At 40.1% G+C, this 15,099-nt stretch overlaps 1 protein-coding gene across 1 annotated transcript in view; it reads right to left on the bottom strand.

Annotated features, from left to right (window-relative positions):
* Positions 1 to 14,599, bottom strand: part of dok2 (docking protein 2) — a 24,044-nt gene extending 9,445 nt beyond the window's left edge. Inside the window, exons 1-4 of the mRNA XM_044334003.1 lie at positions 14,467 to 14,599; positions 10,493 to 10,630; positions 8,694 to 8,861; positions 3,664 to 3,772 (exon numbers count right to left, since the gene is read on the bottom strand). Of these exons, the coding sequence (XP_044189938.1) occupies positions 3,664 to 3,772; positions 8,694 to 8,861; positions 10,493 to 10,630; positions 14,467 to 14,526 (475 nt within the window). The 5' untranslated portion in view covers positions 14,527 to 14,599. The remainder of the gene's footprint in view (positions 1 to 3,663; positions 3,773 to 8,693; positions 8,862 to 10,492; positions 10,631 to 14,466) is intronic.
* Positions 14,600 to 15,099: the final 500 nt, after the last annotated feature.

Genomic DNA, 15,099 nt, shown 5'->3' with positions numbered 1-15,099 from the left:
ACAAACTGCAGCTGCATCAAACATCTGTTTCACTCAGAAAGACTAAAACCTCATCACAGAGGTCATAAAGTTAAATATTACAGACATGAACATCTGTGGAACACTGAAAGGACGAGGAAACACAAAGAGGGAATCTGACCTCCATCACTTCCATTGTAAGGTCGTTATGAAGGGATCTTCTAATGGTCAGTATGAACAGGAGGAATGATTACAGCAGCTTTAATGTTCATTTAGACTCCTGACTGTTGGTTTAAGACTCACTTGAAAAACTGTGAACTCGTCCTTTAATATATATATATAAGCGTGAGCTACATGCAGGCTGCTAGCTGCTGATGCTAACTCTACCTGCTGCTGAGGTTATTTCAACCAATGAAAGAAAACTTTATGTCAGTTTTAAACCTCAACATGTTAAAACTGCTCTACACACACAGAGTCTGATCATTCGACGGGTTTTTCCTGATAAACATAAACGTCTTCAAAACTTCTTGCGACAGAAAGTCCTGAAAAGTTTTGAACATTTAGTTCAAACTAAAAACTCTTTTCAGTCGACCTTCAAGTCAGACTTCCTCAACCAAACCTCACTTACTTCCTCTCTCTCACTCGCTCTTTCCCATCGCTGCTAAATTTAGCAGCCAGCGGCAGCGTGACACAAACACACACACACACACACACACACACAAACACACACACACACACACACACACACACACACACAAACACACAAACACACACAAACACACACACACACACACACACACAGCAGAGACGGGGACTCTCAGGTTCATGACTTGAACCGAGTTGCAGCCACGGTTACTTGAGATTCTTCCTCAACAGACTTTGAGATTTGGGACTCATGAATGTTTATTTTTAGTTTTTAGGGTTTTTTGCACATAATGAAACGTCTGACGAGCTGAATGTCGTTCTTCCCTTTTTTATCGTGGCGATCACACCTGCAGCCGCGGCGCCGTCTGTCATAACCTTCGGCTGCAATAAAACACTGAGCGTCAGATATCTAACGTTAGCTTGCTAGTAGCTTTGTAGCTAAGGGATTAACTTGATTAGATTGGTGTTCACTGAATATTTTTGAAAAGATGAGTGACACATCGTCCAGATATACTACGAGAAACAATCTGATGTTGGTTCGCAGCTGGCCGGCGAGAGACGGACCGACGAGTCCGAGATCAAACCCGAACTGGGAAAGACAGACGCTGTGACGTTTGGACTGACAGGAGCACGTCTGTCTTTTTTACAGGAAACAGCTGACTTCATGGAAAGACTGCAGACACGACGATGCACAGGGTCACACACTGGAAACACAATAAAGTGATGACATTAATAGATTAATTAATGTGATAATAAAGCCTCAAATATGAAGAAAACCTTCACAGTTTTACTTCCTCACAGCTACAGCTGAGTGAAGATGACCTGAAGAAAACAGCAACTTCTGGGAGGAAATGAGAATCACCAGGATGATGTAACAGCAGCTACATCACTCTGCACGTTCATTACAGCTTGTTGTGCAAAACGGACTCAAAGAGACAAAAAAATCCTGAACAGCGCAACGGCAAAGGTGACAAAATCCTGCAGTTGACTTCATTGCACTCAGTGAGCTGAAGGAAGCAGCTGACCTGACCTCACTGACCTGGATCCCTCAGAACCTAAAGACTCTCCTGGAGGAACATTAAAGGCCTTTTGCTAGAACGGAGTCGAGCTCAAAGACTTTCTTCAAGCAACAGACCTCACAGGGGGGGAAGGAAGTGATGAGTGTCTTTGCGGCTTTCTCTTAACAGCCACTTCATCAGTGTGCTGAGTACAACTCGTCACCTGGTCGGTTTCCTGAAAGCACTGCAGAAGTCGGCCTTTCTATCGGGGGGGGATGTGGAATGGTTGACCAGCTCGGCTCGCAGCACATCCTCCGTTTGGTAGATACGAGCTACATGTCGTCTTTCGACCAGAACAAGAGGTCGTAGCAGTGAGGTGAAGGAGATGATAACAGGTATAAATACACACTCAGGCTGAATATTGTGATACCAGCACCAATACCAGTACACTTAAAGTGATACCAGTAGACTACTTCAGTCTACAACCTTTTGTTTTTCTACTATAACTCATCAAACATCAAATACATCACACATGAATTCACCACCACAGACTGTTTGGGTTGCAGTAGGGATGTGCAGAGAGCCCCGGATTTGTATTTGTATTCAGTAGTTCAGCTTTATCTCTGGGGAACACCCCCAACTCCAGGACTGATGTCCAAATGAGGAAATGTGCATCATGTAGCAGGTGGATGTGACTCCCCTCACTGAGACCTGCTGATAGACGTCACAGCGGAGCAGAGGAGAGACACTGAGATAGTGATGTAACCGACCTGCACGCTAGGCGATAATGAGCCAATCACACGGTGCGTTAAATAGAAGAACACTTGCAGTGATTGGCTGCAAGCAAAACCAAACAAATAGTCTTTAGATCTGGGTACAAAACGCAGGTATCGGTACTACTCGGTACTGGTACTTATTTCCAATATGCAGCCCTGTGTGTCACCACTGTGTGAGTGAATATCAGCATCATTACAGTCTAACTAATCATGACTTTTGTGGGACTTTTTTCAGACCTGCTGCAGGAGCCGATCAGGACGAGACGAGTCTGTTGCATAAAACGTTTCCAGAGGACACCGAGAACCAGTCTGATCTTATTACAGGCTTTATCCTTGCAATTGTTTTATTTAATTATTATTTATTATTGTTAAATTCTTAGCAGATTATCTGTCGTCAGTTTTTGTTGGTTTCAATTCAGAATTTTTCTTCAAAATTGAAACTGAAAAATGTTCAGCGTGAGAAAACCAATCAGTCAATTACTGATAATTGATGCTCTGTCATTAGAAAGTGAACTGAAGTGTATTTTGACATTTTAAATTGTGTTGTAAGTGAAACCAGCACTGCTACACTGGTTTAGTACAGTTTGTTCTTTACATGCAAGTAAATTATCAGAAAAGCATGGTTCTGATGGTTTTGATGGTTTTGATGGTTTTGATGGTTTTGACGATTTTATCTACAAAAATGTTACAGTTTTGTAATAAAAGGACTCAAAATAGCCGAAAACTATAATGTCAGTTTTCACCAGTGGTAGAAGTCTCTTCTGGGACAAAACTGTTCATGTTTTAATATGTTTTAATATGTTTTAACCAGTTTGTGGACTTATAGTATATTCCAGATAATTTGGCAGCAATAGTGTTTTGCATTTAGCTACAGTGTGATGTTTAGCACTAATTAGAAGGGTGTTAATTATGATATCTTTGACAGTGTGAGGTGCTGAGCCTGCACCATGGGGGGGGGTCTGTATGTTCATAATACAGTTCTAAGCTTTCATTGTGTATCTTTAGACTGATCATCTACCAAACAACTAATCAATAATGAGACTGTAGGCTAATAGATAAAGAAGTGATGATAATATAGTGCACACACACAGACACGGTTACACGAGGTTCATGTCAGTGTTTGATCAAACTGTTCAGATCGTTCTAACACTGGCTGGTAAAGAGAAGAGCAAACAGACAGGTAGGTCAGACAGGTGTACACACAGACAGGTAGGTCAGACAGGTGTGCACACAGACAGGTAGGTCAGACAGGTGTACACACAGACAGGTAGGTCAGACAGGTGTACCTGTGTCTCTGCCGCCGTACAGGGAGTTGTCCTCCATGCCTTCGTCTTCGTCCACTCTCTGTCCTCTGTGCAGGCTGCCTCGCCTGACGCTGCGCTCCGTCCAGCTCATCTACACACAAACACACATTATTTTCATTACTGAATATCTGATCATTATTTTCTGGATTAATCAATGAATCCTGTCAGAAAGTAGTGAAACATGTGACAATCTGAATTTCACAGTGTCGTTTTGTCCGACCAAAAGTCAAATTAACACATACACCAGACGATGGATCAAAACAGTTTTCTGTTGTTCGACTAATCAATCGACTGTTTGCACCCGTTTGAGTAGCTGAACTTAATTCAAACATTGTGACTTTTCTGATCTCTTAAGTTCAAACATTAAACAGCTTCAGATATCCGACAGATTTGGGATCTTTGGAGACTTCAGGATCTTGTCTGGTTCTGTGAATCTGAGCAAAGTTTAAAGAAACAGCAAAAGTTTATGTGTCTATTTCCTTAAAAGTCTTTCTTTAATCTGGTTCTTTGGTGTAAAACCGTGTGAATGTTAACTTGTGATGTTATAGAGACTTGTGGCTGGTGTGTAGATTGATTAGTGGGCTGATGGTGAAGGCTAAGTGGCAGCATGCTAGTTAGCTTAACATGCTGTTTGTTGGGCAGTATGCCGGTTAGCTTAGCACACTGTTAGCATGCTAGTTAGCCCGACATGATGTTGTCTAGCATGTCGTTGGCTATTTTGTTTGATTGTTTGGTTATATGGTGGCTCAGGCAGCATGCTAGTTAGCATGGCTTTCTGTTAGCATGCTAGTTTGATATTTTTTACATAATTATGCCTTTGTGGTGTTGGATATTGTCAGTGAGTTACAGACCGACCGCTGTCATTAATTAATTACATTAATTATATCAATCTTTGTGTATTTCAGCTCTTTCTAACAATGTCAAATGTTTTAATTAATTAATTGTCTACTTTTGTTTGTTAACTCGTTTGCTTCAAGTTGCCCCTTTAAGGGATGAACAAAGTATTTTGACATGAATTGAATAGATCATATAGCATGCTAGTTAGCTTAACATGCTCTTTGTTGTTTGGTTGGTGGCTTGGGCAGTATGCTGGTTAGCTTAGCACACTGTTAGCATGCTAGTTAACTTAGCGGGCTAGTTAGTTAAACATTTGGTTTGTTGTTTGGTTCATTTGATGTCTTAGAAGCATACTAGCTAGCCTAACGTCTTATATATAAAGCTGGTCGTAGTGAGATGTGACGTCACCTGTTGGTTTTATTGGAGTTTTATTGGAACCCAAGCTAACACTAGCTTACTGGGCACACCGAGCACTGCACACTTACGGCTAATGTTAGCTACTTTAGCTAAGTTGTGCTAACAGGGCACAATTTATTTCAACTTAGTGAAATATTGTGAAAATAGTCTGACTCAGTGTGAGTCCTGGAGCCAACTGTCAATCACAGCTGTCAATCAACGTCCACACAGCAGACATCAAAGCTGCTTTAAGTTTTCAAATCTTATTAATGGAGCAATAATTTCCAAAATGACCACCAGCACATTTATGAGAGGGCCTGAATTTAGAGATTGAGACCAGAATGACTCGTTGAAAACAATGATTGATTCAGTATCTCTAGAGAGAAGTTGAGGTTTTTAGTCAGTTGGAGCAGCTAGCGGCCGTCTGTGGCTCTTTAAGTTGCTTCAGACTCAAGACGTGGTGTCTGCTTGTTAAGTGGTGTATGGTTTGCTTGCTCAGATGAGGAAGCTTAAGGTGGTTATTTGGCTGTTGTTTGGAGAGTTGAGCAGCATGCAGGCTAGTTTGTCATGCTGTTAGCTGGTGATAGTGTAGACAAAAGTTAATATAGCCGTCCAAACAGGGCAGCTGTGGCTCAGGAGGTAGAGCGGGTCGTCCGCTAATCAAGAAGATCGGAGGTTCGATTCCCGGCTCCTCCAGTCCACATGCCGATGTGTCCTTGGGCAAGACACTTGACCCCAAATTGCTCCTGATGGCTGTGCCATCAGTGTATGAATGTGTGTGAATGGTTAGCTTCCTCTGAAGGGCAGGTTGCATGGTAGCCTATACCCGTGTGAATGTGTGTGAATGGTTAGCTTCCTCTGAAGGGCAGGTTGCATGGTAGCGTGTGAATGTGTGTGAATGTGATTCATAGTGTAAAAAGCGATTTGAGTGGTTGGAAGAGTAGAAAGGCGCTATACAAGTACAGTTACACTTACCACTTACTGAGAGGAAATCGACTCTGACTGCACTGACACACTTTATTTGAAAAAATAGGTCAAGGGACGTAGTTCAAGAAAAGTGTCTCATACAGAAGTGCTGCTGATGATCAGCTATATTGATTCCAGTGGAAGCAGATAAACAGTGATGGCGGTCAGATAGCTGAGCGGTTCATAGGGTTCAGGTGAAGTTGACCGTCAGGTCAGTGGGTTCAGTCAACTTTTGTCACTTTGCTCTGTGAATTGAGAAGTGAAATTTCACACTGTGCATATGAGTGTGACTTTATATTTTTGATGTGGCAGCTAAACAGTGCAGTCTGATTGGGCCACCACACTGAGACAGATAGAGGAAGTGGAGATGTGACTCAGGACTGTCAGTTATCATCATCCAGTTATTAATAACACAATTAATATCTCACATTAAAATAGTTGAGAAACACAAAAAATGAGATAACAAGCAGTTCTGTTTGACAGATGACTGAAGAGGAAACTGACAGTCAGTATCATGTGAATGTTCCCCATCTGCTCAGTGGAATGGTGCATCGTGGTCACATGACCTCACACCTGACAACTTGAGCCGACCGGGCTCGTCTGCGTCACGTTCCGGCTGCAATGCAGACGTGCCGCAGCACGTTTCAGTAGCGTCCCAGAAGAATCTCGCCGCTACGCTACACAAAAAAATAAGCACCTAGCCTATTTTTGACAGAAGCAACATCGAGCTGCACAGAGCAGATCAAGCCGGACAGGAAGTCACACACAGGAACTGCATAGAGCATCCGGTCACTGTTCAAAATAAACATCCTGTGCAGAATCAACATCTGAGCAAGTCAGCAAAATTGGACAGTTCAGTTGCGCTGCTACTGCAATAATTACAGTAGCCTGAAGATGCACGTTCTGGTTAGGCTACCGTAATTACTGTAGTAACTGCACAAGTGAATTTAAAATGTGGCTGGGTTGACTGCAGTGTGAAAACGCTCCCGGTGGGGTATGATGAAGCCGAGCAGGGGACGCAGCTGGAACTGATTAAATTGCAACTGAATTCACAGTAAAATGCTGCCGTTTTAAACCCTGATGTGACCACGAGCCTCGTTATAACCGCAGTGTTAACTAGGTGCAGATTCACTGAATTAAAACCACCACAAACCAGTTGTTATGTAGAGATGAGTTGTTACTAAATATTCACAGCTACTAGCTGCAGGTGGGACTGTTGCTAAGCTAACTGAATAAACCAACCAACCAATTTATGTTTTTTTCTTATATATGTATGTGTGTGAAGCACATCGAGCTTCACACACATACATATATAAGAAAAAAACATAAAATAATAGACACCTACACAAACACACCCAAAAAAAGGAAGTGAGAGAGACAAATGGAGGTGCTAGCTAGCCACAGCCCTGAGAAAACAGCTGGCTTTTAAAAGACGACACAGTTATGGAACATCTTGTACGAACAGGCAGTTTGTTCCAGGGCCTATAATGACTGAACGCACCTTCACCAGATGTACTTCTGATCATGAGTGCAGTTATGAGACCAGTGACTGATGATCTGAGGGGTTCTGGAGGGTTTGTAAGCAGTGAGCAACATTTTGCAGTCAATTCTATATTTTATCTGCTCAGTTTTTCTTGTCCCAGTGAGAACTGGGCATTACAGTAGTCTAGCCTAGAGGAAGCAGATAAATGCATGAACCAGTTTTTCAGCATCTGAGACAAGATGGATTTAACCTCAGAAATATTTTTTAGGTGGTAAAATGCTGTCCTACTTCTTCTTGTGATGTGGCTTGTGAAGTTGAGGTCAGAATCCAGATAACAGCTGGATTTCTAACCTGTTGGGTGTCAGAGACAGCCAGATCACCAGGATCTCAGTCTGGTCTTTGTTTAACAGCAGAAAGTTTTGAGTCATTGAGTGTTTTATGTCACTGACACAGTTAACAAGGTCATTTATAGGGCTGAGGGTATCATGGGAAAGTAAAATATACAATTGTGTATCATCAGCATATGAATGGAAAGATACATCGTGCTTCTGTATGATGGAACCAGTTACGATTATTGCTCCATTAATAAGATTTGAAGACAAATAATAGCTTTGATGTTTGCTGTGTGGACGTTAATTGACAGTTGGCTAATCTGCTGCTCTGCCCGGCTCTGGGACTGATAGCACAATTTAGCTAAAGTAGCTAGCGTTAGCTGTAAGTGTGCAGTGCTCGGTGTTCCCAGTAAGCTAGCGTTAGCTTGGGTTAGCGGGGTGTGTTTCCAGAGCGTGAAAGGCAACACCTCGCACTCCTTATTTGGAAGGTCGTCACCTCGCTACATCCATCTTTATATACAGGCTGTAGAACCAACTGACAAAGCTAACATTAGCGTGCTAATATCTGAGCTGTTCGGATTTAAGAGTAAAAGAGGTAATATGGAATATGATCGACATATCTGACCTGAAACTTCACATTTCACAGAAAAAACACAGTAAACCTCAAATTACTAAACCAATAATATTAGACTAAATGACTAAATAACATCCGTTAGCTTAGCATAATCTCACTGTAAACTGCATGAATATGACTTATTCTAAAACACACATATTTCTGCAGGTATGCAGATAGAAATAAAACAAAGTCAACATTAATGTTTAAATGTAAAAAGTTGGACTAAGAAAGTGTTTGAGTTCATGTAACAGTCAAAGCTTAGAGCTCAGTGTGTGTGTGTGTGTGTGTGTGTGTGTGTGTGTGTGTGTGCGTGCGTGCGTGCGTGCGTGCGTGCGTGCGTGCGTGTGTGTGTGCGCGCGTGTGTGTGTGTGTGTGTACCTACAGGGAAGGCGATCTCACACAGTTTGTGCGTCCAGTCGTCCAGCTGTTGTCGCTCGACGGCGAACACGTAGATCTTCTCGGTGGTTTCGACCAGGAAGGGTCCCGTGTCTTTGGGACAGCCTTCCATCTCCACCTCTGTCACCCGGATACAGTCAGCCAGACGGATCACCTAGGAGACGACATCAGCTGTTATCACCCGGGAAACCCTGCGCCTTGTTGCTACAGCAACAGAGCTGAACTGAACACATGACATGAGTGAATAACGTGGAGTCAAATAAAACCAAACTTCTAGTTTTCCAAATAGATTAGAAGTGAACAGAAAGTAGAATAGAGTAGAGTAAAGCAGACATCAGTAGAATACTGTTTAAGACTACAGCACAGTAGGTAAAGAACAGGAGTGAAGAACAAAGTAAAGCGCAATAGAACGGAGTAGAAAGAATGAACACATTTTTATTTTCGTGTCATATGATGGGATTATACAGCATATAAATAACTTGAGTAGTTTAGTGTCTAATACAGTAGAGGAGGACATAGAGCAATAAAGTTAATTACAATAGAAAACAGTAAAGGAGAACAGGGTTAAATAGAATACAGTAGAGCCAAGCAGAATAGAATCGAGTCGAGAACAACAGCACAACGAAGTACATTAGAGCAGATTACAGTGGAGTACATTAAAGTAGAGCCAAACAGGGAAAAAACTAGAACACAGTAGAGCAGAGTAGAGTAAAATACAGCACAGTAGAACCAAATAGGGTACAGTGCAGTAGATGTAAAGTAGATTTAAGTAGAATCAAAGGCAGAATACAATACAGAAAAGTAGAATACATTATAGTAAATCACGGTGCAGCACAGTAGAACAGAAAAGTAGAGCAAAGTATAACATATATATAGAATATATAATATGTCATTTCTGCCGCTAGAGGTCTCTCAGTCAAAACAATAACAAGAGACGGAGTTTGATGATGTCGTGAAGTGGTGTGGCATCATGGGAGTTGTTCACCGTTCAGGATGTTTTTACTGGGAGCCGAGGTCTCCTCCTCCCCAGAACAAAGAGACCCGGTGATTAAAACCGGTGAAAACACTGAATAAAGCAGTTTCACGTAAAAATAAACCCAGTGTTTCTCCCGACACTGTTTGGCGGACACAGGACGTCCAGAGAGGCTGCTAGCTGCTAGCCGAGTCGATGCTAACGTTTGCTCAGCTTGTTTCTCTGATAACTTAAGATCCAGACGTTCTCCATCTGGTTAAAAGATATACTTAAAAAACAACTAACATCTAAGAGTATTGTAAAAAATGTGGCTTAAAACTGAATCTATGACAGAGTTTCTGGCGGACGACAACAACGCCGACACATGCGCATAAAATGTTGATCATCTTGTGCGCGTGCACTCACTGGTAGAGGAAACAAACCATTTCCTGATTAAAACTACAGATTTTTCTGGGTTTGAAAATTGTTGGAAACATTTGGGATAATGTAAGTACACAACTCAACAACATATATATAACATAGGTCTAGTTGTTTTTAGACATTTTAATGTAGAATAGTTGCATATTATAGCTTTAAGTAGAGTACAATAAAATAGAATAGACCACCGTAAAGTTCAGGAGATCAGGATACAGTACAGTAGAAATCAATAGAGCACAGTTGAACAAGATACAGTAGAGTAGAGATCAGTAGAGTAGAACAGAGTAGAGATCAGTGGAGTAGAACAGAGTAGAGATCAGTAGAGTAGAACAGAGTAGAGATCAGTGGAGTAGAACAGAGTAGAGATCAGTAGAGTCAGCGTGACTGTGTTCTACCTTCTTGTGCTCCTGCTGTTTGCGCAGATTTTTATCACTTTTATCCAAAGTTCCTCCATCTTTACACTCAAAGAACTCCAGTCTGGAAATCGAACAAGAACTTTCTCTGTACAGGACGCACCACACCCGCTTCCACTTCTACACACACACACACACACACACACACACACACACACACAATAATTACACACACACACACACACACACACACACACACAATAATTACACACACACACACACACACACACACACACACACACACAATAATTACACACACACACACACACACACACACACACACACAATAATTACACACACACACACAAGTTAGGGGTCAATGTTCAGTCATACTTAAAAATAAAACATTTGCCACTTAAGCTGTTAACTGTTACTGAAATAGAAGTGAGACCTGTCTACATGTGTACTGTGAATTTATTTATGTGCTCCGATCCTAATATGGCTTCATAATGTAAACAAGTTAAACAAGCATTAGCAAGTTTGAAGTTGCAGAAGACAAAGTTATGGAAGCGTAGGCTGTATAAACTGGTACTGAATTTATTAACTTGATAGTTTTAACTACAGGATCATGAATACACATTGATTTGATGGATTTATTTTAATGTGCAATGAAAGGTTGCACTGTGCCAGATTGCCTCTGGTACAATGAAGTATTTATTTTAATCATTTTAAAACAGATTGTACTAATTTTTACACAGTTCTGTGTAGGTTTTAGCTCTCAGAGGGTGGCTTAGCATTGTGTAAAGACAAAAAAACAGACCTGCTACATAAAAATAGAAATGAGCAATGTGATGTCGGTGCAGTTGAGTGTGGCTTCTGCGGTCAGTGCAGCAGCTTTATTGATTATAATGGACACATTCTGCTGCAGACGACTTCTTGCAACATGCAAACATGCATTCAGGCCGTTACTGTTACATTACCTACAGTTATGTTACTGATTCGTGACTGTTTTGTTACTTTACTGCTACCATGACGTTACTGTTACACTACTGTTACATTACCGCTACTGTTACATTACTGCTACTGTTACATTACTGCTACTGTTACATTACTGCTACTGTTACATTACTGCTAGTGTTACATTACTGCTACTGTTACATTACTGCTACTGTTACATTACTGCTAGTGTTACATTACTGCTACCATGACGTTACTGTTACACTACTGTTACATTACTGCTACTGTTACATTACTGCTACTGTTACATTACTGCTAGTGTTACATTACTGCTACTGTTACATTACTGCTACTGTTACATTACTGCTAGTGTTACATTACTGCTACCATGACGTTACTGTTACACTACTGTTACATTACCGCTACTGTTACATTACTGCTACTGTTACATTACTGCTACTGTTACATTACTGCTACCATGACTTTACTGTTATGCTACTGTTTCATTACTGTTATGTTAATGTTATGTTACTGTTATATTACTGCTACTGTTACCATGATGTTACTGTTACCCTACTGTTTAGTTACTGTTATGTTAATGTTTTGTTATGTTACTGTTACATTATTGCTACTATTACTTAACCTGATGTGGAAAAGGGCAGGCACTTTCAAAAATTACTTGTCAGGTGATTGGATGAACCATCTGTCTATCAACATCTATCACCGTCTTACCTTGTGAGGCAGCTGGATTCGTGAGGTAACTTGAGAATCCTCATGGGACGCTGATTGGTCCAAACTACTGGTGGTTCAGACGCGGACCATAACATGAGGCCAGACAAGATGGATTCTCGCATGATCTCGTGAATCCAGCTGCCTCACAAGGTAAACTGTTACTGCTACCTTACTGTTACTGTTACTATTATATTACTGTTACTGCTATGTTACTGTTACTGTTCCTATTATATTACTGTTACTGCTATGTTACTGTTACTGTTACTATTATATTACTGTTACTGCTACGTTACTGTTACTGTTACTACTATATTACTGTTACTGCTACCTTACTGTTACTATCATATTACTGTTACTATTATATCACTGTTACTGCTACGTTACTGTTACTGTTACTACTATATTACTGTTACTGCTACGTTACTGTTACTATCATATTACTGTTACTATCATATTACTGTTACTATTATATTACTGTTACTGCTACGTTACTGTTACTATCATATTACTGTTACTGCTACATTTCTGTTACTAATACTATTATATTTCTGTTACTGCTACGTTACTGTTACTATCATATTACTGTTACTGCTACATTTCTGTTACTAATACTATTATATTTCTGTTACTGCTACGTTACTGTCACTGTTACTGTTACTATTATATTACTGTTACTGCTACGTTACTGTCACTGTTACTGTTACTACTATATTACTGTTACTGCTACGTTACTGTTACTGTTACTACTATATTACTGTTACTGCTACGTTACTGTTACTATCATATTACTGTTACTATCATATTACTGTTACTGCTACATTTCTGTTACTGTTACTATTATATTTCTGTTACTGCTACGTTACTGTCACTGTTACTGTTACTATTATATTACTGTTACTGCTACGTTACTGTCACTGTTACTGTTACTATTATATTACTGTTACTGCTACGTTACTGTTACTGTTACTACTATATTACTGTTACTGCTACGTTACTGTTACTATCATATTACTGTTACTATTATATTACTGTTACTGCTACGTTACTGTTACTATCATATTACTGTTACTATCATATTACTGTTACTGTTACTATTATATTTCTGTTACTGCTACGTTACTGTCACTGTTACTGTTACTATTATATTACTGTTACTGCTACGTTACTGTCACTGTTACTGTTACTATTATATTACTGTTACTGCTACGTTACTGTTACTGTTACTACTATATTACTGTTACTGCTACGTTACTGTTACTATCATATTACTGTTACTATTATATTACTGTTACTGCTACGTTACTGTTACTATCATATTACTGTTACTATCATATTACTGTTACTATTATATTTCTGTTACTGCTACGTTACTGTCACTGTTACTGTTACTATTATATTACTGTTACTGCTACGTTACTGTCACTGTTACTGTTACTATTATATTTCTGTTACTGTTACTATTTCATTACTGTTACTGCTATGTTACTGTTACTGTTACTATTTCATTACTGTTACTGCTACGCTACTGTCACTGTTACTGTTACTATTATATTACTGTTACTTCTACGTTACTGTCACTTTTACGTTACTGTTACTGCTACCTTACTGTTACTATATATTACTGTTACTGCTACGTTACTGTCACTGTTACTGTTACATTACTGTTACTGCTACGTTACTGCTATTTTATTGTTACTGTTACTATTATGTTACTGCTATGTTAGTTACGTTACTGTTACTATTATGTCACAGCTGTATTACTGTTACTGTTATGTTACTGCTATTTTATTGTCACTGTTACTGTTACTATTATATTACTGTTACTGCTACGCCACTGTCACTGTTACGTTACTGTTACTATTATGTTACTGCTGTATTACTGTTACTGTTATGTTACTGCTACGTTACTGTTACTGCTACATTACTGCTATTTTATTGTTACTGGTACTGTTATATCACTGCTACTGCTACGTAACTGTTACTGTTATTGTTGTTATTGCTCTTATTACTTGTCACTGTTACTGTTACTATTATATTACTATTACTGCTACGTTACTGTTACTGTTACTATTATATTACTGTTACTGCTACGTTACTGTTACTGTTACTATTATATTACTGTTACTGCTACGTTACTGTTACTGTTACTATTATGTCACAGCTGTATCACTGTTACTGTTACTATTATATTACTGTTACTGCTACATTACTGCTATTTTATTGTTACTGTTACTTGTTGCTGTTGCCGCTCATACTGTTATGTTACAGGTATTCTTAACGTTAGCGTTAGTTCTGTTGTGTGTCAGTGTTAATGTTGGTGTTTGTACCTTTCCAAACCTCTGCTGCTGGAGGTAAAGCATCCCCTGTTTCCTGATGTCCTCCTCCATGATGACACTGCAGCTCCTCCTCCTCTCCTGTCCTCCTCCTCTCCTGTCCTCCTCCTCTCCTCTCCTTCTACTCTCCTCTCCTTCTACTCTCCTCTTCCTCTCGCCTCTCCTTCTACTCTTCTCTTCCTCTCTTCCTCTCCTCCTCCTCTCCTCTCAGCCCTTCTGCTTCCTCTTCTGTTTAACGTCTCACTCCTCTCGCCTCCTCTTCTTGTCAGTGTTCAGTTATTATTCCTCCTCTTCTTCTCCTCTCTCTCCCGGTCCTTCTCTTCTTCTTTTCGCTCTTCTTCACCTCCTCTGTTTTTCCTCTGCGACGTGTTTGATTCTTTTGTTTAAAGAACTTCAAACTTCAACTTCTCCTTTCTCTCCTCCTCCTCTTCTTGTCTCCTTTCACCTCCTTTCGTCTCGTCTCCTTTTCTCCTCTTTTTCTTTCTGAACTCGCTCGACTGTCCGAAAAGTCTCACCCTCCCCTCTCTTTCTGCTGTCGTTCACCTCCTCTTTTCTTTCCTCCCTCTCTCTCTCTCTGTGGTATCAGTGTGAAGCAGAAAAACGTTGAGTGTGTCATCGCAGCTTCCT

The sequence above is a fragment of the Thunnus albacares genome, chromosome 2 (assembly GCF_914725855.1).
Source record: "Thunnus albacares chromosome 2, fThuAlb1.1, whole genome shotgun sequence".
Classification (NCBI taxonomy): domain Eukaryota; kingdom Metazoa; phylum Chordata; class Actinopteri; order Scombriformes; family Scombridae; genus Thunnus; species Thunnus albacares.
This window is presented reverse-complemented; position numbering and strand designations above follow the sequence as displayed.